The sequence below is a fragment of the Doryrhamphus excisus genome, chromosome 16, assembly GCF_030265055.1.
Source record: "Doryrhamphus excisus isolate RoL2022-K1 chromosome 16, RoL_Dexc_1.0, whole genome shotgun sequence".
Lineage (NCBI taxonomy): Eukaryota > Metazoa > Chordata > Actinopteri > Syngnathiformes > Syngnathidae > Doryrhamphus > Doryrhamphus excisus.
The window spans coordinates 10,920,123-10,942,486 of NC_080481.1; the positions used below are offsets into that span (position 1 = coordinate 10,920,123).

At 43.1% G+C, this 22,364-nt stretch overlaps 3 protein-coding genes across 4 annotated transcripts; 2 read left to right on the forward strand and 1 right to left on the reverse strand.

Moving 5' to 3' along the window:
• The first annotated feature begins 1,076 nt into the window (after nt 1-1,076).
• On the forward strand, nt 1,077-14,959 carry LOC131104183 (bile salt export pump-like). The gene is made up of 25 exons (XM_058051097.1): nt 1,077-1,115; nt 1,192-1,493; nt 1,575-1,662; nt 1,777-1,910; nt 1,996-2,167; nt 2,341-2,465; nt 2,753-2,927; nt 3,296-3,409; nt 3,478-3,588; nt 3,695-3,820; nt 4,710-4,913; nt 4,999-5,169; nt 6,404-6,605; nt 6,683-6,755; nt 6,967-7,087; nt 7,240-7,410; nt 7,533-7,637; nt 7,948-8,109; nt 8,337-8,561; nt 9,772-10,013; nt 11,011-11,167; nt 11,524-11,721; nt 12,757-12,963; nt 13,599-13,745; nt 14,026-14,959. Exons 2-25 carry the CDS (start codon nt 1,222-1,224, stop codon nt 14,227-14,229), a joined length of 3,906 nt encoding a protein of 1,301 aa, XP_057907080.1. The 5' UTR covers nt 1,077-1,115; nt 1,192-1,221; the 3' UTR covers nt 14,230-14,959.
• Nucleotides 14,960-15,048: 89 nt separating this feature from the next.
• dhrs9 (dehydrogenase/reductase (SDR family) member 9) lies at nt 15,049-18,649 on the forward strand. 2 transcript variants are annotated; one of them, XM_058051102.1, is made up of 5 exons: nt 15,049-15,186; nt 15,543-15,857; nt 17,679-17,937; nt 18,021-18,184; nt 18,257-18,649. In XM_058051102.1, the coding sequence occupies exons 2-5, from the start codon at nt 15,545-15,547 to the stop codon at nt 18,478-18,480; spliced, it is 960 nt and encodes a 319-aa protein (XP_057907085.1). In that variant the 5' UTR covers nt 15,049-15,186; nt 15,543-15,544; the 3' UTR covers nt 18,481-18,649. The 2 variants fall into 2 exon arrangements, with proteins under 2 accessions (XP_057907085.1, XP_057907086.1); XM_058051103.1 differs by having other exon boundaries at nt 15,073-15,186; nt 15,540-15,857.
• A 254-nt stretch (nt 18,650-18,903) lies between these two features.
• On the reverse strand, nt 18,904-22,317 carry atp5f1b (ATP synthase F1 subunit beta). The gene is made up of 10 exons (XM_058051101.1): nt 22,152-22,317; nt 21,287-21,460; nt 21,035-21,209; nt 20,833-20,954; nt 20,568-20,752; nt 20,019-20,177; nt 19,827-19,949; nt 19,537-19,749; nt 19,261-19,462; nt 18,904-19,182 (listed from the first exon to the last, which is right to left on the reverse strand). Exons 1-10 carry the CDS (start codon nt 22,252-22,254, stop codon nt 19,085-19,087), a joined length of 1,554 nt encoding a protein of 517 aa, XP_057907084.1. The 5' UTR covers nt 22,255-22,317; the 3' UTR covers nt 18,904-19,084.
• Nucleotides 22,318-22,364: the final 47 nt, after the last annotated feature.

Genomic DNA, 22,364 nt, shown 5'->3' on the forward strand with positions numbered 1-22,364 from the left:
GGTAATTGGTCAAAATTAATCTGATTAAGGCGGTCGAGTGGTTGGCGCGCAGACCTCACAGCTAGGAGACCAGGGTTCAATTCCACCCTCGGCCATCTCTGTGTGGAGTTTGCATGTTCTCCCCGTGCATGCGTGGGTTTTCTCCGGGTACTCCGGTTTCCTCCCACATTCCAAAAACATGCTAGGTTAATTGGCGACTCCAAATTGTCCATAGGTATGAATGTGAGTGTGAATGGTTGTTTGTCTATATGTGCCCTGTGATTGGCTGGCGACCAGTCCAGGGTGTACCCCGCCTCTTGCCCGAAGACAGCTGGGATAGGCTCCAGCACCCCCCGCGACCCTCCTGAGGAAAAAGCGGTTGAAAATGAATGAATGAATAATCTGATTAAAGTTTTGGATTGTTAAAGACAGTGTTAAAATACTATTTTACTATTACTATTTTACTATTTTAAAATGTTTAATGTTAGTACAGTATCTATTTGTAATCTGCCAGTCATACCCTGAAGCGGACATTGATTGGCTGTCATTGCAGTTCAGAGGGCAAGGTGAGGAGCTGCGAGTAGCGGGGAGTAAATGGCAGAGCATGTGAGAGTTGTTGGTCCAAATCCAATGAATGGGAAATTAACATTTAAAAAAAAAAACGCCACCATTGATCAAGGAGTGATGTGCCTTAAAGTTTGAGCTACTTTAAGGCACATCACTCCTTGATCAATGGTGGCGTTTTTTTTTTTAGCCTTTTAGCCTTTGTGAAAAATCACAAAAGTGAAGGATAGATGTCCGAACTGCGAAGTAGCGAGAGACGACTACACATCTTGGCACCCCGGCAATTTTTTTTAACCCACTGTGGCTTGCAAGTTGAGCGTTTGCCCACTGGTGCTGTAGATGGTAATTACAATTGCTTAATGCCTTAGTTGTTATTGACCTGAGAATCTCCTTTGCACGCAGGAGCATGAACGCAACCAAGGACCATGGGAAGTGAGTAAAGCAGTTCAGCTAAGGTCCTGATCTATCATCTCACTCAATGATATTAAGAAATAATGTACTGGTACTTTTTTCCAAACAGACCACAAGGGAAGAAGGAGCTAGCAGCAATAAGAGTTGGCTTCTTTCAGCTGGTAGAAAGACCGTTTTTTTATTGTATGTGTTTACGTGGTAGATTCCCTCGTCTGATGCAAAGCCCCTCCTGTGTAGTTTCGTTTCGCGACATGCAACGAGGTGGTGATGATGGTGGTGGGGAGCGTGTGCGCCATACTGCACGGCTCAGCACAGCCTCTCATGCTGCTGGTGTTCGGCCTGCTCACGGACACCTTCATCGAGTACGACATTGAGCTGAACGAGCTGAGCGATGAGCGGAAGGAATGCGTTAACAACACCATCCAGTGGAAGAAGAACTACACTGATACACTCATGCAAGGCATGAACCAGTCACACTGGAGCACCATCAACTATTCTGACTGGGAGATACTGGCGCCACTGAGGGACAGGTCATGTGGGTACGTGAGGGGGGTGGGGGGGAACTCATGAGGTTGGCTTTGTGTTAAAAACCTGTTTGTTATACATTTCATGTCTTTCAGGCTCCTTGACATTGAATATGAAATGACCTTATTTGCCTTCTATTATGTCGGAATTGGAGCAGCTGTGTTCATTTTGGGATATTTTCAGGTTAGTGACTTCACACTTTGGTCTGTTTTATCAAAACACACATTTTGCCTTTAATATGGTTGATTTGAGGTGTGAACACAGTAATACACGTCATGGTCCTCTTATGTCTGGCAGATCTCTCTGTGGGTAACTGCTGCTGCCAAGCAGATTTGGCTTATTAGAAAAATCTACTTCAGCAAAGTGATGAGGATGGAGATTGGCTGGTTCGACTGCACCTCGGTGGGCGAGCTGAACACGCGCATGTCTGAGTGAGTGGGACTGTGTATATGACTGTGGAAAAGGGCTGTATCCAGTTTGCGTTGACTACATCATGTCATGTCTGTCACATCGCAGTGACATCAACAAGATCAACGACGCCATTGCGGACCAAGTGGCTATTTTTATGCAGCGTTTCACTACCTTTGTGTGCGGCTTCTGCCTAGGCTTTGTGAAAGGATGGAAGCTGACACTGGTCATCATGGCAGCCAGTCCACTGCTTGGCGTTGGAGCAGGCCTCATGGCTCTGGTGAGATGTTGACTTCCTGTTGCTCTTCCTTACTTCCACACCTTTTGAGTTTGAGTGGAAACACATAGCATATTTGGGCTTACCTTTCCAAATCCAACAGTGTTGAGCTGAACTGTACAGCAGAGAATGGTGGACAGAAAATAGTCTTCATCTTCACTGTGCTTTGTGTCCAGTTTGTGGCTAAGCTGACAGGTATGGAGCTGCAGGCCTATGCTAAAGCTGGAGCCGTTGCAGACGAGGTCCTCTCCTCCATCAGGACGGTGGCTGCTTTTGGTGGAGAGAAAAAAGAGGTTCAACGGTATGCATTAAGTTTTTCAAAAATAATATCAAGACTATTTTTCTATTGGCCTTTCTTAAAACTATTTCAATTTTGAGACAGAAAAATGAATGCTGTTTGGCTGCAGTTGTACTTACTATAATATTTTGGCTACACAATTACTTTTTGTGGTGTAATTCTTGTGTGTGGTGCCTAATATTGTGGGTGTTTTTACTATTCTCATTAGAGACTCTTCTTGCTCCACATACAGGCCTGTAAGAATGTTGATCAAAGTTTTCAGTTAAACAAGCTCCTCTTTTTGCTTCCAGCTATGACAAGAATCTGGTATCAGCACAGAGTTGGGGCATTAGGAAGGGATTGGTCATGGGTTTTTTCACTGGATACATGTGGCTGTTTTTCTTCCTGTGCTACGGCCTGGCCTTTTGGTATGGCTCCAGTCTCGTGGTGGACACAGATGATTATACTCCAGGGACAATTCTGCAGGTAAAACCTCCAATGCTGCCAACATTTTTGACAATATGCAACTCATATACATATTTTATGGTCATCTTGCTTGTGTAGCAAATGGGTCATTCCAGCTTCCCCATTACAGCATCCCTGTGTATGGCCTTGTTAAACTGGTATATCTTGTTCCGTACAATGATGTTTGCTTCTTAGGTGCACAACACTGAATTTGAGATGTACAGTGTACTATGAGGACAAAGGTATTAGGACATCAATCACGGGTTGACCATAAAAGCATGCTGGATGAGTTTAGTGTGAAGGATCTTGAAAGAACCATGTCCCCAAGCTCATCTGCAGCAGGTAGGTCCTCTTGCCCAACATTAAAATTGATGTTTTTGCCATTCCAGGTCTTCTTTGGTATTCTGATTGCAGCCATTAATTTGGGTCAGGCATCACCATGTCTGGAAGCATTTGCTACAGGCCGAGCAGCTGCCACCATCATCTTTAAAACCATTGACAGAGTAAGAAATGTTTGGTCTATAATATACATCCATCTGAGTTCTTAATTAAAATGTGTTTTTTTTGTCAGGAACCTGAGATTGACTGTTTATCTGAAGCAGGATATAAGCTTGATCAGGTGAAAGGTGACATTGAGTTTCATAATGTGACCTTTCATTACCCTTCCAGGCCAGAAGTTAAGGTATTTGAGTTTCTTTGTAATTGCAAAATACAGTATAGTGTACATGATTTCTAGATCTTGTTACCGGCCAACGACTTACTGTACTGCTGTGCCATCTTGTGCTCAGATCTTGGACCAGGTCAGTGTTACCATAAAGTCAGGTATGACCACAGCCTTTGTCGGCCCAAGTGGCGCTGGAAAGAGCACAGCTGTCCAACTCATTCAGCGCTTCTACGACCCAAAAGTGGGGATGGTAGGATTCAGAAATGATCACAGCTACCTTTGCATGTTGGGACAGAACATCCCTTTTCTTTTCATAATTTTTAACCGCATTTTACATGTTTTTTGTGAACATTAATGTGAAATATCTGTCAAACTGTTGCTAAAGCCAGAAGCAGCGCGTTCTCGCTTCTGAGCTCCACGGCACCAGCAGTGCCTCTGACAAAGTGTGCCCGACAATGAGTGCTCCTCCTCAAGCAGGCGTAGTTGGAGGTTCTCCTGAGTTCTACGGCACCAGGGGTCCTTCTGACAAAGTGTGTGCGACAATGTGTGCCCCTCCTCCCTGCACTCACTACACCCTGCCAAGTTCTCGCCCCCAATCCACAGCTTTTTAAAGCACCACCCCGCTGAGATGTTTTTTTAGGCACGTTTTGTTGGGTGCAAAACTTATATCACTCTCACAAAGACAGGAAGTCCCACACATGGTTGTTATGGATGCCACAGTGGAAGAAGAGCTGATTGGCGGATGGGATTAGTGTCATGAAGCAAGTACCGGCCAATATCGATTCGCTGATATTGGCAGATCCCGATCAGTGGCCAATGGATCTGAGCCCCCCTAATACGTATATATATATAGTCCATATATAGTCCAACTTTTTATTAATTACGTGAAATGTGGTAATGTTTTCTTTTAAATACAGTTTAGGTGCCAAAATACGTGTGTTGTCGGGTAGTGGTTCTCAATTACTTTCTGTCTCGCCCCCAGTGGGGGATACTGATAATATCTATTTATCTGTGCTGTACTGACTGCACTCGAAACTGAAACCAGCAAAATGAAACAGGAGTACGACAAATTCAGACATGTAGGCAGGTGTGCACTAAAATTGAAAGTCCTCCCTACCTTTTGTACCACCATCCATCAGGTGACTCTAGACGGTCATGACATCCGTGGGCTGAACATACAGTGGCTGCGTTCACTCATCGGCATCGTGGAGCAGGAGCCTGTGCTGTTTGCCACCACCATTGCTGAGAACATACGCTATGGTTGCCCCGGGATCTCCAGAGACGACATCATCACCGCTGCCAAAGAGGCCAACGCATACAACTTCATCATTGATCTGCCACAAGTGAGGACAGATACGTAGATTGAACATTTCAATGTTATACGGAATGTGCAACATATTAAAGCCTTTATTTCCTGGGGTTTCACAGAAATTCGACACCTTTGTTGGCGAGGGTGGAAGTCAGATGAGTGGTGGTCAGAAACAGCGTATTGCAATCGCAAGAGCGTTGGTAAGGAACCCTCGCATCCTGCTGCTGGACATGGCCACCTCTGCACTGGACAACGAAAGTGAGGCTGTAGTCCAAAAGGCTTTGGCTAAAGTACGTAATGGTAATGGTTTTATTTCATTTGAACATGCATCAGATTACAATTGAGTGCATCACATAATCAGTTCACAGTTCCACATGTCCAAAAGGAGTAGGAAGAAGCAAAGCTTATTAAATCCTACCCCTCCATCTGGTACTTTTACAATCAGTAACTGTTACATTTGTTCACTTCCTGCTTTCCATAATACAGTTTAAGGTTTTTTTTTTGTTTTGTTTTTTAATAATGTACCTCGTACATGACCATACAATGACATAATGGGTACCATCGTAAGTGTCAATATAGTGATATATATAGCACATCATGACTGGTTCAAGACTCTTCATCCTTGTATTTAGCAAACATCAACTGCTTGTATTGTTTCTTGAATTGGCTCATCGTTGTGCATTGTTTGAGGTCCTTACTCAATCCATTCCATAGTTTGATTCCACATACTGAAATGCTCTGGCTGTTTAACGTAGTCCTAGCATATAAGTGTTTCAAATGTAGTTCTTCCCTGAGATCATATTTCTCCTCTCTTGTAGAGAAGTATTGGATGACATTTTTAGGTAATTCGTTGTTTTTAGCCTTATGCATTATTTTAGCTGTTTGAAGATATCTATCTATCTATATCAGCAAGTTTAAGTATTTGTGATTTTAGAAATAAGGAGTCAGTATGTTCTCTGTAGGCGGCATTATGAATTATTCTTAGTGACCTTTTTTGCAGTACATTTAGCGAGTGAAAATTGCTTTTATAGTTATTACCCCATATTTCCACACAATAAGTAAGATATGGTAGAACCAGAAAGCAATAAAGAGTGTGGAGTGATTTCTGATTGAGAACAAATTTTGCTTTGTTCAATACTGAAATATTTCTGGCCACCTTATGTTGTATATTTGTAATATGAGGTTTCCAGCTCATATTTTCATCTATTGTGATCCCCAGAAATTTATTTTCATTCACCCTTTCACAAAATATGTAGATTATTTATAATACAAGTGCATCACAAAAGCGCTTTCCCAATTGTTATAATGTACGTTACATAGCTATGATTACTATGACTGCAAAATACACTCATGATAAAAGTGGTGGTGCAGCTCAGGAGGAAAAGAAATGCTGAGTTCTTCAGTGTCTCACTCAGGGAAATCCTAATTGATTTCTGCACTGTCAATCAAATGTTTACAACTATCCAACCAAGTGTTTTAGTTATTTTTCCCGGCATGCATTTTCATTTGATTGCTCCTTTTAAGGTGAGCACAGGACGAACCACCATCTCTATCGCCCACCGGCTGTCCACAATAAAAAACGCAGACGTGATCATCGACTTTGAACATGGCCAGGCAATGGAGAGGGGCAAGCACAGGGAAATGCTGAAGAGGAAGGGTGTCTACTTCACACTGGTCACCTTGCAAAGCCAGGGAGTCAAGGCCCTCAGTGACAAGACTCGACACAGTGGGTTCGAGACTCAGTGATCCGCATAAAGACGTGTATTGCTATGTACGATCCTCATTGCTCTTTCTTTGCACCAGTTGCTGCAAACATCAGAAAAGTTCAAAGGAAGCTCAGTCTACCCAGGGGAAGCGGCTACCAGGATAGCTCGGGGTACAAATACATACATTGGGAGATTTGAACCCACTAACTACACATTGTAGAAACTGCCAAATTATGGTAAAAAAAAAACACATTTCAACAATGGCAGAAGTCTATTCTACTCATAGTAGCAGTAACTGGTCCCACAGCTGTCAATCAAATATATCCAAGAACAATACTTCATTCTTTTGGTCTTCTGGGCTTGTACTCACATGTTTTACAGGGACTCCACGCATCAGGGATCCAAATCGGAGCTGTCCAATCTGATTCCAGAATCTTCTGTTCCCATTGCTGAAGAGCTCGGCCCCAGAGCCCACGCTGTGTTACAAGCAGACAAATCCAAGGTGAGTGGGTGTGATGGCCACCGATTACAAGCATAGGTGCTTGGAGTAGGCAATCAGTTCATGCATTTAGGTTCCACACATCTCACAGTTAAAAACTTTGGTCTTTTTCTCCACATACTTTATTTACTTACAGTATTTACTCACATACTTAGAACGCTATCCCAGAAGAGGAGGATGAAGAACCTGTGGAGCCTGCACCAGTGGCTCGGATCCTGAAGTACAACTTGCCTGAATGGCCTTACATGCTTTTTGGATCTCTTGGGGCTGCTGTGAATGGAGGGCTCACTCCTGTGTCTTCGCTGTTGTTCAGTCAAATCTTAGCGGTGAGGTCCTGTTTGACTTTGAAAATCATCAATATGTTCTCCAGATCTATAGCGTCATAGAAGTATTCTTAAAGGGCAAAAAGGCAAGTAGTCAGTCATCTTGTTTCTGTGTGTGTATGCAGACTTTCTCTATTACAGATCCTGTGGCTCAGGCGAAGGAGATTGATAGGATCTGCTTATTCTTTGTTATGATCGGCATCATCTCTTTCTTCACACAGACTTTGCAGGTGGAGTATCAGTCAGCTTTAGCAAGACTAACTGCAAAATGGCACGATTGCCTGCATTTGGCAAAACTAATATCCACGCTCCAAGATTTGCCTTTATGATAAAGGTCACTATCATTGTATTTTTTATTGTATTGTGTCTCATTGACTAAGTCTTAGGACAGATATCTAATCGATCAGGAGTTTGGATTTTTGAGGTCACAAATGAACAGACAGAAATTGCTACAGACAGTCACCACACCCTTGTACAAAAAATGGTGACTGACTTCACGTTTTCTGTCCTTATTTTTTTTTTTTGTCTATCTGCCTTCAGTGTTATGCCTATTCCAAATCTGGAGAGCTGCTGACCCGCAGGTTACGTCGTCTGGGCTTCCATGCCATGCTGGGCCAGGATATTGGCTGGTTTGATGATAACAGGAACAGCCCTGGAGCTCTGACCACACGACTGGCAACCGACGCCTCACAAGTACAAGGGGTATGGCATCAGCTCAAATCAAATACTTCGGTCAGTAAACATCAATATGTATACAGATACACCTACAGATGAAGGTGGTTTGTGGGTCGTTTATATTTGTGCTGATCATAGAGACAAGGAACAAAAACTGTCTCATTTTGGGATGATGAGCTTTGAAGCTTTTGGAACGCTCATGTCATTGTCATCAATTAATTAGTCATTTCTAATTAACAACAATGAATCTACAGGCTATACATGTCTCTCCAAAGGCTACTGGTTGCCAGATGGGCAGGATGGTGAACTCTATGACCAGCATCGGGGTGGCCATCCTCATGTCCTTTTACTTCAGCTGGAAGCTCACGCTGCTTATCCTGTGCTTCCTGGGCTTCATCGCTCTATCAGGTGGTTTCCAGGCCAAGATGCTCATTGGATTTGCCAAGCAGGACAAGGAAGCTATGGAGTCGGCTGGACGGGTCAGAACTGTGCACATTTTTCACTGAACAACTTGATACATCATATTTAATTATTGTTGATTGATATCACAACTAAGGAACATCCTCACATTGAAGTTATACTGTGACAGTAATCCTGCTTAAGGTAAAAGTGACAATAACTGTGAGTGATCAGTCAATTTTAAACTCCATGTTTTAGCTCCAAATGCATTACAGTACACACATGACTATATTACTGCTGTATTACTGCTATATTGCTGTCTTTTGTAAAGGTCAAACAAACTTACTCAACGTTACCTTGGTGAGGTGACACAAACAACTGATGTCCTCTTCTAAATTCTGCTGTTCTTCTAACGTACTACATATGCAATACCTTTACCAGGAACAAAGAGTTAAGGCTGCTTTTCTGGCTGCCAAAAGGCTATTCCTCCTTCTACTAGGTCATGTAGAAACACAGCATCTCTGCCACAGAGCACTGAAAGAAAATTTCAGGTCCGTGAAATACACCATTCGCAGTCCAGTTGGCTACTATGGTGCGTTAGCCTGAGCTAGCTAGCACACAAGAGCCCCTTCGCCGCAAAACATGTTAACAAGCATTCGGCTCGATTAGCAAGCTACTGCTAATTGAGCAGACAAGGCCGCCTTGACGCTTAACTACTGCGTGCACTTGGCCTAGCTACACCAGTAAACAAATAGAGGGTAGCTAACAGGGCTACACTACACGGTCGCTGCTCCAAATGAGTGAATGAGTAATAAGGAAAAAAATGAGCAGTTTGTGACTAAAGTCGGTAACTATGTCTGTAATGGTCTGTCCTTGAACTGTTGAACAGAGACCCACTATTAGCTCGAACTAGCTTAGCATAGTTCCCACTCGGGAAGAAAGCATGAAGGAATTGGCGGGAAATAGTGACAAAAAAAGGCCTACATGCCCACACCAGAAGTAGTAAAACCAATATTTTCATGGATGAGGAAGCCTAAGAAGGTAACCAAGACAAGAGAAGCAAATTTAATGGATTAGTGTATTTTATAGCCAATTTAATACATTGGTCAAAACTGACCCGTTAGCATAAGAGATGATACCAGAAAGCTAACACAAGAGGAAGGTTAAACAAAGCCAAAACAGGTAATTCTGTATATCAAATACAGATAGTCCATAGACTATAGTATTCATCCATCTGCCTTGTGTTTCTGATAACTTGTCTTTATTTTTATCTCATATCACCCTTTACAGATTGCAGGTGAAACTCTGAACAATATTCGCACCATCGCTGGTCTTGGGAAGGAGAGGAATTTTGTGGACATGTATAGCGCACAGCTGGATGCTCCATACAAGGCAGCCTTGAAGAAGGCTAACGTCTACGGGGCTTGTTTCGGTTTCGCCCAATGTGTCGTCTTCTTCACGACCGCCGCTTCTTATCGGTTCGGGGGCTACTTAGTACGCCAAGAAGGGCTACATTTCAGTTTGGTGTTCAGGTAAGAGAGGAGGCGTGAGATTAATATGCTCTGTCCAAGGACAACATTAAAAATGATTTGGAAACTCAGTTGTGGGCCGTCAGGGCCAGTAAGGCCTTCCCTGCTGAACTAACACTAGACTTGGACTTTCTTTATTGTCATTGCACAATAACACAGCAGTGAAATTGCCAACGAAATGTCCTTTGCCAGGCTCCTGTGTAATAATAAATAATAAATGATAAATAATAAATAGGGGCGGCACGGCGGTCTAGTGTTTAGCTCGCAGACCTCACAGCTAGGAGACCAGGGTTCAATTCCACCCTCGGCCATCTATGTGTGGAGTTAGCATGTTCTCCCCATGCATGCGTGGGTTTTCTCCGGGTACTCCGGTTTCCTCCCACATTCCAAAAACATGCTAGGTTAATTGGCGACTCCAAATTGTCCATAGGTATGAATGTGAGTGTGAATGTTTGTTTGTCTATATGTGCCCTGTGATTGGCTGGCAACCAGTCCAGGGTGTACCCCGCCTCTCGCCCGAAGACAGCTGGGATAGGCTCCAGCACCCACCGCAACCCTCGTGAGGAAAAGTGGTAGAAAATGAATGAATTAAATAATAAATCATAAATCATAAATAGATTACATCAAATATGAACAACGTACAGCGTAAACAGTAATAGAAGTAGAATAGAACACTATAGAACACTAAATAGAATAGAAATAAAAATAGAACACTAAACACTTATAGAAGTACTGACCGACAAGTATTTGTTCCATGAAATTCAGAAATCCTTTATTTCCTTAATTTTGTAGTGTTTGATTTTTTTTTAAAATCAGATTTCAGCTTCCATGTGTTACCATGTCAATCTAATCTGGGGCTTTCAGAATCAGTAATCTGTCGAATGGCCGGAATCTGTCCATAGTGTCTCAGGCACCAAATACACAGCCAGCTATTGCCCTTTTGCAGCTGCCATTTTGTCTGTGGAATATGAATGATGATGTATGTTTTTATCTTGTGCAGGGTCATTTCTGCCATCATCACCAGTGGCACCGCCCTGGACAGAGCCTCCTCCTATACCCCTGACTATGCCAAGGCCAAGATTTCTGCTGCACGTTTCTTCCAGCTGCTGGACCGCACACCTCAGATTAGCGTCTACAGTGACAAGGGAAATAAATGGGTATGCTTGAATGTACTGTACATTGTAAAAATGTTTTCAATTATGTTTAATGTCAGCTATGAAATATATAAAAATGTAAAGACTCACATTTTTCACAGTATCTTCCTTTAGAAAGATAATAATTCCCAGTTTTGCATTGACACTGTCAGAGTGGTATTAGAATAAAAATAAGTGACCTAGCAATATGTGCATTTTTGTGACTGCAGTTGTGTAGAACTGGAGTGCATAACACTGAAAACAAATCTTTTTTTGCTAAATTTAGCGTTTTGGTTTATACACTGGAATTTACGATATTCCTGAACAAAACTAAAGCTTTGCACACCTTTTTTCCGCTTCCCCAAACCCTTCTCCACGAGGATGACTTCCAAGGCAACATTGAGTTCATTGACTGCACGTTCACTTACCCCGCCCGACCAGACATCCAGGTCCTCAATGGGCTGAATGTGGCGGTTAAGCCCGGCCAGACGTTGGCCTTTGTGGGTAGCAGCGGCTGTGGAAAGAGCACCTGTGTGCAGCTTCTGGAGAGGTTTTATGACCTTGACAAAGGCAGAGTGGTAAGATGCTCATCTTTAAATGCTGCACCTACATTGTCTTCTTTTCATTTAATTCGGGTGACCAAAGTATTTGACTTCAGGTTCCTGTGTTGTTCTGTTTTTAGAATCATTTTTGAGGCAGCTTTTCTTCTCCTGGAATTTGTGTCTTTGGTTATAGATCATTTAATCAGATAATCAGTAACTCAATTAACTGCAACTTGATAATTTTGACAGCCTCTGTAAATGTTTTCCTTTAACGTGTGGGTCACCACGCAAGCACATTGACAGGAATATATTTCTACTTTTTGATTATAACCCCACCCACTACTAATACACTCATCAATGGTGAAACCTAAAACCTTGCTTTTTAATGCACAAGATTAGACACACACAAACTAAAAAAACACGTCTAAAAACTTCAAGGTAGGGTTTAACAAGAAGAAACCGATGTTTGAGTTGGTGACCTGTCCAGACACAGTCTCAAGTTCTTGTTTTTTAATGCACAAGATTAGACACATGCAATCCAGAAAATTATATGCAAATGTTACACTTGGGGGGAAAAAGTGGGCTAATAAATTGACAATAAAAGCATAAATGCTGCGGATTTCAGAAAACAACAGATGGAATGACACAGCACTCTACAAGAAGCAATGAAGTCTGTAAAATTAAATAATAAAATAAAAAAAAAATTTTTTACAACTATATCGATGAAAATGGTAATATTAATTATCATTATAATAATGGTGATAATAATAACAATAATAATGGTAATAATGATAAAGATTATAACAATAATGATAATAATGATCATGATAATAACAATAATAATATTACAATGATAATTATAACAGGGGAAAACAAGACTGTGCAAAAAAGGGGTAGGCATTTATAAGCTTTTGCTTCAGCCTACTCCTTTTGGGCTTGTGATCAGATAGTTGAATACAAATGTAAACAATGGAAAGTTATATTTTGATTGATGTAAGAAATGCACTGTAATGTTTCATATATTTGCCCAAATAAAATATAAAATTAAAAATTAAAAATGACCTTTTACAGCTGATTGATGGCCGAGACTTGACTCTCGTCAACGTGTCTTTCCTGAGATCCAAGATCGGCATCGTGTCCCAGGAGCCAATCCTATTTGACTGCAGCATCGCAGAAAACATTAAGTATGGTGACAACTCACGGGACATCGGCATGGACGAGGTCATCTCTGCTGCCAAGAAATCGCTGCTCCACGACTTTGTCGTGTCTCTTCCCGAGGTAGGTTCATGTTTGCAGGAGGAGAGCTGTGGACTCACAAGGATGACTGAGGCTTAGAGGCTAAATACAAGGATTAGTTTGTTTAAATGTTAAGGCTCATCAATCAATATGGGCAAGCAAATCAGAATAAGTGTTTCAAATAATAATGTGAAAAACTTTGGCGGCACGGCGGTCTATGGTTAGCGTGGAGACCTCAGAGCTAGGCGACCAGGGTTAAATTCCACCCTCGGGCATCTCTGTGTAGAGTTTGCATGTTCTCCCCGTGTATGCATGTGTTTTCTCCGGGTACTCCGGTTTCCTCCCACATTCCAAAAACATGCTAGGTTAATTGGTGACTCCAAATTGTCCATAGGTATGAATATGAGTGTGAATGGTTGTTTGTCTATATGTGCCCTGTGATTGGCTGGCGACCAGTCCTCACGCCCGAAGACAGCTGGGATAGGCTCCAGCACCCCCGCGACCCTCCTGAGGAATGAATGTTAAAAACTCATCTTGTTGAATGTTTTTTACGATCACATACTATAGTCATTCATCTAGTGGTTTCATAGGTGACCACCCAGTCTGAGTGCACCTACACTGAAGAATGAACAGATATGTCCTCACATTGACCGTAATAAATGATTTTTTTTGCTCAGAAATATGACACAAACGTGGGCGCCCAGGGTTCTCAGTTATCTCGAGGTCAAAAGCAGCGCATTGCCATTGCCAGGGCAATCGTACGTGACCCCAAGATCCTGCTCCTGGATGAAGCCACCTCAGCTCTGGACACAGAGAGTGAGAAGGTACGTTGTTTTGATGAATAAATCAATCTGCATTATTCTGTGACCACGACACAGCTACTTAATATTCTCCGAGTGCAGACTACAAGAAGAACATTTCATTGTTGTCCTCATTAACGTCATAATGCTTCAGCGACTGTCTTTAACATATAAGCATGTGATCCCCTGCAATATTATAGTAATCATTCCATTATTGCCAAATTGATATAATTATACTACAAGTTGTGTCTCCAAGTTGGAGTGCCGATAACCAGTGTGACTTGTTTTGCCTCGCCCGCCACAGACAGTGCAAGCGGCGCTGGACAGAGCTAGAGAGGGCAGGACCTGCATCGTTATCGCCCACCGTCTGTCCACCATTCAGAACTCAGATATTATCGCCGTCATGTCCCGGGGCTATGTGATCGAGAAGGGAAACCACAACCAGCTTATGGCCTTGAATGGATCCTACTACAAGCTGGTTACCACTGGATCGCCAGCCAACAAATAGCTTTGGGAGTGTAAATAAATGTTATTGAATGCAACTGTTCATCTTTACGACATTTATTTGTTTGGAAAAGCCCTGTTGTGTCGTAGATACAATATTTGGATCTATGCTGTTATGTTTGTTTAGTAAGTCTCTTGCCAACATATAATGAATGACTTTGGGAGTTCCCAGCTCATTACATTAAAAATGCTGTTTGCATTGGCAAATGATGAATAATCATGAGGAAAGATTGGTCAAACATCGATTTTTTATGCCACTGATCATCTTCATTTTGCATTGTCATCCAGGAGAGAGGAGCCAAATGAGGTGGCTTAGGTGATCTGGTCAGGATCCCTCCTAGACGCCTTCCTGGGGAGGTGTTTAGGGCATGTCTGACCAGTTCCCCAGTATAGCAAGGTCAGAAGCTGTTTTTCCCCGCCTCTCGCCCAAAGACAGCTGGGATAGGCTCCAGCACCCCCCACGACCCTCATGAGGAAAAGCAGTAGAAAATGAATGAATTGTTTTTAATTCTGTAAAGCACTTTGTGTTGCATGTCTTTGCAGGAAAAGTGCTCTACAAACAAAGTTGATTTGATTTGATTCACGCAATGCAAAGCAATAGACTTGGGTGGTGGTGTCCTCCAAAGCACCAGGAAAAGGGGGTTTAGAATATGATTTATTTAAATCAACTTAAATGTGCTCCCAATTTCCCCTCCTTTGGCATAGGGGTCATTTGTTCGCTGAGAAACTCTCATAACGGATTGTTTGTGTTGCATTTGTGTGGCTGTAATCTCAACTATTCAGGATCAAGGTCTTGCAGTACTTCCCTCTCAACAGCCAGGGGCGCCCTTGTGCAGACATTCTCGACATAACCAAAGCCAGATGAGGGGGTTGTACAAGGGATTTTGCACAAGATAAAAGGGGTTGTACATTGAAAGAAAATAAGTGCTTCAGGCTGCTCTGGTCCACTTTTTCTCGACGGGTAAGCATGACCGATTTGCTACTCATATCTATGTATTCTGCAAATATGTCTCTTTTTCCACTCCAAGTATCGTCTTATGTTTACTTAGGTGACTTCAAATACACTGTTTATTAAAATCATGTGGAATGATGACATAATCTAACAGTTTTCTCATACAACATTATGCAAGATATGTCACGTAGTGCGGAACTAAAGCTTTGTGTGGAGTCAAGTTGGGAGTAGGATGGTGGTGAACATTTTTCTGGGCTGGAGGGCAAAGGTCACATCCTGACACATGCTTGTCCAAACACAATGCAGTGTATACTCACGCGTGAGTAAGCCACAGAGCAGCTAATCTCCTATCTTATTTCCAGCAGACATGTTCCTGTACATCCTGGGGCTTGTGGTGTTCTATTACCTGTACCGTTGGGTCAGGGAACTACCCAGGGTCTCTGACAAAGGCAGCAAATATGTGTACATTACGGGCTGCGATAGTGGCTTCGGAAACCTCCTGGCTCGCCACCTGGACAAGCTGGGCTTCCGAGTGATCGCCTCATGCTTCACGGAGAAGGGAGAAGAGGAGCTGAGGAAGTCGTGCTCCAGCAACATGACCACAACGCACTTGGATGTTCGATCTGCGGAAAGTGTCGGGAAAGTTGCAGCCATGATCAAGGACAAAGTCGGGCAGCGTGGTGAGTGGTTATTGGGTTCCTGTTGCCCAGACTTTGTTTTTGTGGGAGGAAACAATTATGCAATGTCTTATGCAATGTTTGTTTTTGCATCTGTAGTTGGTAGGGATGTACAAACTACAAAATTTTTCATATGTCAGCTCATATAATGCGGTGAAGTTAACACATAAAAAAACCCCACTACGAACACTTTATGTAATACAAGCATTGAACACTCAATCACCTGAATTGCTGATTATATTAAACACAGTTGGACGACTCCTCCACCAAAGTCTTACATTTGTCTTTCTGTGTGCATCTTGTCCTGCACAGTGCCTTGTGTGGTGTCATTGGACGCAGCCTGTAACACTTATGTTAACCCCTTCTAATCTTCCACTATGTTTATGTGCCTGCAGTTCATTGCTATCTACTTGGCAAGAACTTTCAACCTGCCGGTGCTCCAATTTCCCCTCACCTCGCTGATACTCACTGTCCCTCACCTTGCCCTCTCAAATACAAAGGAAGCCTCATGATATTTATAGGTTATCACATGGTTTGTGTGCCTCAACCTTCGGTCTCGGCCTGATACTGACACTTGGGGACATGATACTGGGCCTGATACCAGACAAACCATGTGATGATCTTATTATCACATACTATTTAATCATGAGCTTATTATCACGTACTATTTAATCAAAAGACCATTTTGTTTCCAGAAAATTTTCAGTTCATTACATGTATTATATCTAAACAGTGTAAACACAATAATTGCAAAAATATTTCAACAATAATATTTTAGCAACAGTCTTATCTTATCAATGTCTGTCATCCTCATTAATGGTGATAAAACGTTCCATTTCTAATATTCTGTTTGCTGTTTTCCCTATTTGTCTTTCGCCCGGAGTGTCAACCGCTGACATGTTGACAGAGCACAGACGGCAGCAAAACAAACGCTGTGTGTTCACGCTTGTGCGCTGTTCTCTGATTGGTTGTTTCACGGGCACGATACCATATTCGATCAAGTCGCTCTCAAAGGGTTTCTTTATGATCAATTCCTATATGGTCTAAATTAGAAAGTGGGGTTCGGCAGCAGTCCGGAAGTCTTCGGGAACGCTTTGGGGTATGACTAGAGGCGGGCAGTGGGTGGAATAAATTAAAATAGACGTGTGTTTCCAATGTTTTGGAAATGGCCGGCACGGTGATCGAGTGGTTAGCGCGCAGACCTCACAGCTAGGAGACCAGGGAAAAAGACCAGTGGAAAAAGAGACACATTTGCGGCCATCTCTGTGTGGAGTTTGCATGTTCTCCCCGTGCATGCGTGGGTTTTCTCCGGGTACTCCGGTTTCCTCCCACATTCCAAAAACATGCTAGGTTAATTGGTGACTCCAAATTGTCCATATGTACGAATGTGAGTGTGAATGGTTGTTTGTCTATATGTGCCCTGTGATTGGCTAGCGACCAGTCCAGGGTGTACCCTGCCTCTCGTCCCAAGACAGCTGGGGTAGGCTCCAGCCCCCCCCCACCGCGACCTTCGTGAGGAAAAAACGGTAGAAAATGAATGAATTAATGTTTTGAAAATCAAAGAAAATACAGCTGAAATAGGTGCAGATTCTGGAAGCTCTAGAAAGCTTTATGTGAGGGTTATCATGCTCTATAGGAGACTACAAGTCAATACAAAGGGACGTAAACTGAGCATGATAGGTCCCCTTTAAAATAACTATTTAGAACTACAAGTCTTTTTTTCTTTCAGGATAGTACTGCAGAAGTATTTGTTTCCATTATCTTTGTAAAGACAGAATTGGTGATGTGCCTAATGGTGTGGTATGTTCTTTGTGGTTGTCCCAGGCCTGTGGGCTGTCGTGAACAATGCCGGCGTGTCCGTCCCCACCGGCCCTTGTGACTGGCTGACCTTCGAGGACTTCAAGTCAATGCTGGATGTGAACCTCAATGGAGTGATTGCTGTGACTCTCAGTGTCCTGCCGCTCATCAAGCAGGCCAAAGGCAGGGTGGTGAATGTAGCCAGCGTGTTTGGTAGGATCAGTGCCACCGGCGGCCCGTACACCATTTCAAAGTACGGCGTGGAAGCCTTCAACGACTGCCTCAGGTGAAATTGCCAAGTCATTTAAATAACACTCTGTACCGAGATCGGAAACAATCAGTAATTGAAAAAAATCATTTTCCATCCAGGTTGAACATGAAGCCCTTTGGTGTCAAGGTCCTGTGCATTGAACCAGGTTTCTTCAAGACCAATGTGACCGATACTGCCATTTTGAGCAAGAACGTGAAGTCACTGTGGGACAAGCTGCCCCAGGAGCTCAGAGACGACTATGGACCGGATTACCTTCAGAAATGTAAGCTTGGTGTATTTCTTGTTAATGAATACATCAAGTTATTAATTAACCCTTACGCTCTTCATCCCACAGCATTAAAAATCATATCAGACAAGGTTGCAAAGCTATCAGATGCAGACCTGATGAAGGTGGTCAGCTGTATGGAGCACGCCATATCAGCCATCAGACCCCGGACTCGCTACTCCCCAGGCTGGGATGCAAAGTTGTTTTGGCTACCGCTGTCCTATATGCCATCATGCGTTTCTGACTATATCCTTACAAAACAAGCCATTCCTATTCACAGGTCAATGCAATAAGCATGCTTGCTTTTAGCGACGCCTTGGTCTGTATCAGTATGCTTAAACAGTTAAGAGCAATCAACATCAAATATATAATTTGATGAAAGCTGTATACTTGTGTCATGTGTGTGGAAGGTTGTGGAAACTACAATTTCTGTTCAATTGAAAGCAGTGGGTACAAGGACAACATGTGAGCAATTTTCTGTAAATTAAGGTCTTAAGGTTATCAGCTTGGTTAGTTAGTCTATGTAAAATATAGCCTAAGTCCAAGTTAAGCTTTGTTTTACTACTTCACTGAGGTCATAAAACACTGACTATAAAGACATGCAATCAGTTGTTTGCCATTTTACAACAAAGTTCTTAACATAGCTCTTGATTGCCATCTACTGGCCGAAGTAGGTATACAAATTCACCAACAAGACAAACAGTTCGACAAGTGTGTATGTGGAAAGACTGCTTTATTCCATAATTTTCCCCAAATGGCGACATTAAATATAACTCCAAGATGACAAGACGGTACATTTGTAATGGACATGTTTTACAAACCAAGTGCTCTAACAGCTGGACCCTTCCTGCTTACGTTTTTCCTCATGGATCTCCATTAGTTTGATTGTTCGGATGTTTAGGAGTGTTCCTCGGCCAGTTTCTCAGCCTTCTGGACCACTTCCTCAATGGGGCCCACCATGTAGAACGCCTGCTCAGGAAGGGCATCGTACTCACCTAAGAGGACCGGCAAAAATGTTAACTCTTGAGTAGTCGCTCATCAAGTCAACAAGAGAAACATCTGGATGCCCTCACCTCCAAGAATGTTCTTAAAGCCCTTAATGGTCTCCTTCAGGGGCACCAGCTTGCCCATGTGGCCTGTGAAGACTTCAGCCACCTGGAAGGGCTGGGACAAGAATCGCTGGATCTTACGTGCACGGGCGACAGTCAGCTTGTCTTCCTCAGACAATTCATCCATACCCAGGATGGCAATGATATCCTGAAGGGATTTGTAATCCTGCAGTAGGAAAATATTACAGCTTAGCATGGAGGGAAAGCAAAAAAGATATAGTTCAAAATTCAACCTCAGACCTGAAGGATTTTCTGCACACCACGAGCAACATCGTAGTGCTCAGCTCCGACAATATTGGGATCCATGATACGCGAGGTCGAGTCCAGAGGATCGACAGCTGGGTAGATACCCAGCTCAGCGATGGCACGGGACAACACAGTGGTGGCGTCCAAGTGAGCAAAGGTAGTGGCGGGGGCAGGGTCGGTCAAATCATCAGCAGGCACATAGATGGCCTGATGAGTATGGAGTAACTATTAGACACTACTGCAGATATTTGGCATTTTATTAGAGTAATCCATCTTGAATGTACCTGCACTGATGTGATGGAACCCTTCTTGGTGGTGGTGATCCTCTCCTGCATGGTACCCATGTCTGTGGCCAGAGTGGGCTGGTAACCCACAGCAGAGGGGATACGACCCAGAAGGGCAGACACCTGAGCGGAAATTAAGATCAAATTAAAAATCGCTCCTAGTTTTCATCTGCGCTTTAGGAAGCAGCGGACCTCTGAGCCGGCCTGTGTGAAGCGGAAGATGTTGTCGATGAAGAGCAGCACATCCTGACCCTCCTGGTCACGGAAGTACTCTGCCACAGTCAGTCCGGTCAGAGCCACTCTGGCACGAGCACCGGGGGGCTCGTTCATCTGTCCGTACACCAGCGCCACCTAGCAGGAGGAAGAAATTCTCAGTGGAAAAGCCCCTAGCCTTAAACCAGAATTATGTTCTGGTGCCACAACACCGGGAATAACAGACAGAATTGAGCAATTGGACAACTGCGTGTGAACAGTTAAAATATGAGCACCTATATAGAATGTTGCGTTGATGCCACTTCAATCGTTTTTTTTTTATACTACGACTACAATGTAAATAGCTTGTCAGACAAAAGAGGTGTGGTTGCCCACTCAGGAAATACTGCTCCTAGTGTTTTGGTGGAGAATTGCATGTCAAGCACTCACTTCCCAGCCCAAGGGCTATTAATGGCACCATATGAAAAGGACCGGTGTAGTGACACTATTATAATTCAACCGTTACTGGAAACAGTCACATTTGCACACCTTGGAGGTGGTGTCCTTCAGGTTGATGACTCCAGACTCGATCATTTCATGGTACAAGTCGTTTCCTTCACGGGTACGCTCACCCACACCAGCGAACACAGAGTAACCACCATGGGCCTTGGCCACATTGTTGATCAGCTCCATGATAAGCACAGTCTTCCCTACACCGGCACCGCCAAACAGCCCTAATGCCAGGAGAAAAGAAAATTGGTTTAAAATATTAATTTATTTAAGAAAAACATAAATAAGTTCCCTTAACACATACCAATTTTTCCTCCCTTAGCATAGGGGGCAAGCAAGTCAACCACCTTAATCCCAGTAACAAGAATCTCCTGCTCCACACTCATGTCAGTGAATTCAGGAGCCTCAGCATGGATGGGCGCAGTTCTGTGAGGAGAATTGCAACACACAAATATATTTAGGGGGAGCAAACCCTGAAATAAACATCCTCTTCAAATTTAACTTACTGCTTTGTGGAAATAGGGCCCCTCTCATCAATAGGCTCACCAATGACATTCATAATCCTACCCAAGGTCTCGGGACCTACGGGGATTCTAATGGGGGCGCCGGTGTCCAGAACTTTTTGTCCACGGACAAGACCTTCAGTACCATCCATAGCGATAGTACGCACAGTGTTCTCACCTAGACAAAACAGGACTCGTGGTAAAACCCAAGCTTCTCGTGTTCAGTTACAAAAAAGGACTACATTAATTTCTTACCAAGATGCTGTGCCACCTCCAAGACAAGTCTAGAGTCCCTGCTGGTGACCTCCAGGGCATTGAGAATGGGTGGAAGGCCCTCATCGAACTGGACGTCCACAACAGCACCGATGACTGCTACAATGCGTCCATTGGCAACACTGGCGGCGGCAGCGGGCGCAACATAGTCTCTTCCTATAAGGAACATATTATGTAGACAACTTTTATGCAATGCCGTGCAATCTGCTTTTGACCTTTTGGAATTAAATTTATTAAAATTGTGAATGTCACAAAAGAGTATAATTAAACACAAAATTTATATTAGCATGTCATTAAAAATCAATTCATTTAGTGGTATTTAACTGCCAATGACAAATGAATGAACTTGTGCTAAGCTAACAAAGCTAGCGTAAAGAGATACATTTGACAGCTTCATATTGTTTAATTTTTATCTTATCATAATAGTTCATTCCTTCTCCAAAATTAGATGCTTCAGTAACATAAAGTTTTAAATAAAGATATCTAAAGAAAGCTAAATGACGGAGTCCACAGTGCTGTTGACTAGCAGCCACCGCCACCTCATGTCATTAAAGAAAGGTCATAGATGCTAGCAAAAGAAAACCACTGTGTAAACATATTTATTACACATCGGCCGTCAAGAACCATTATGCACATGCATTGAATGCGTGTTATTAGTGTTCCCAATTAACAAAAACTAATTGTAATTTAGCATTTCAATCTCAAGGCCTGTCATGTCACTCTAAAGGGCAGCCAGCGTGTAGCGAGCTAACAGCTAATGCTAGCATAGCCTCAATGGTCCTTTGACAGCCGCACCATTGCTTCATCGCTTCGTGCTCCAAAAGTCACCATGTTTCAAGGAACTTACGCGAGAGGACAGCTGGGGATCCGACAAGAGTCTTCAAGGGCTGGACCCCAGGCTTCAGAGCCTGCAGGGCCCCGGTGCAGCAGCGTCCCACAGCTCCCAACATCTTCAAAATGGCTGAAGGTGGAAAGAGACAGGAGGAACTCGCGGCTTTATAGCAAATACCCACGAACCCGAACTGCGCTTGCGTGCAACGTTAGAGACATGCGCAGTTTA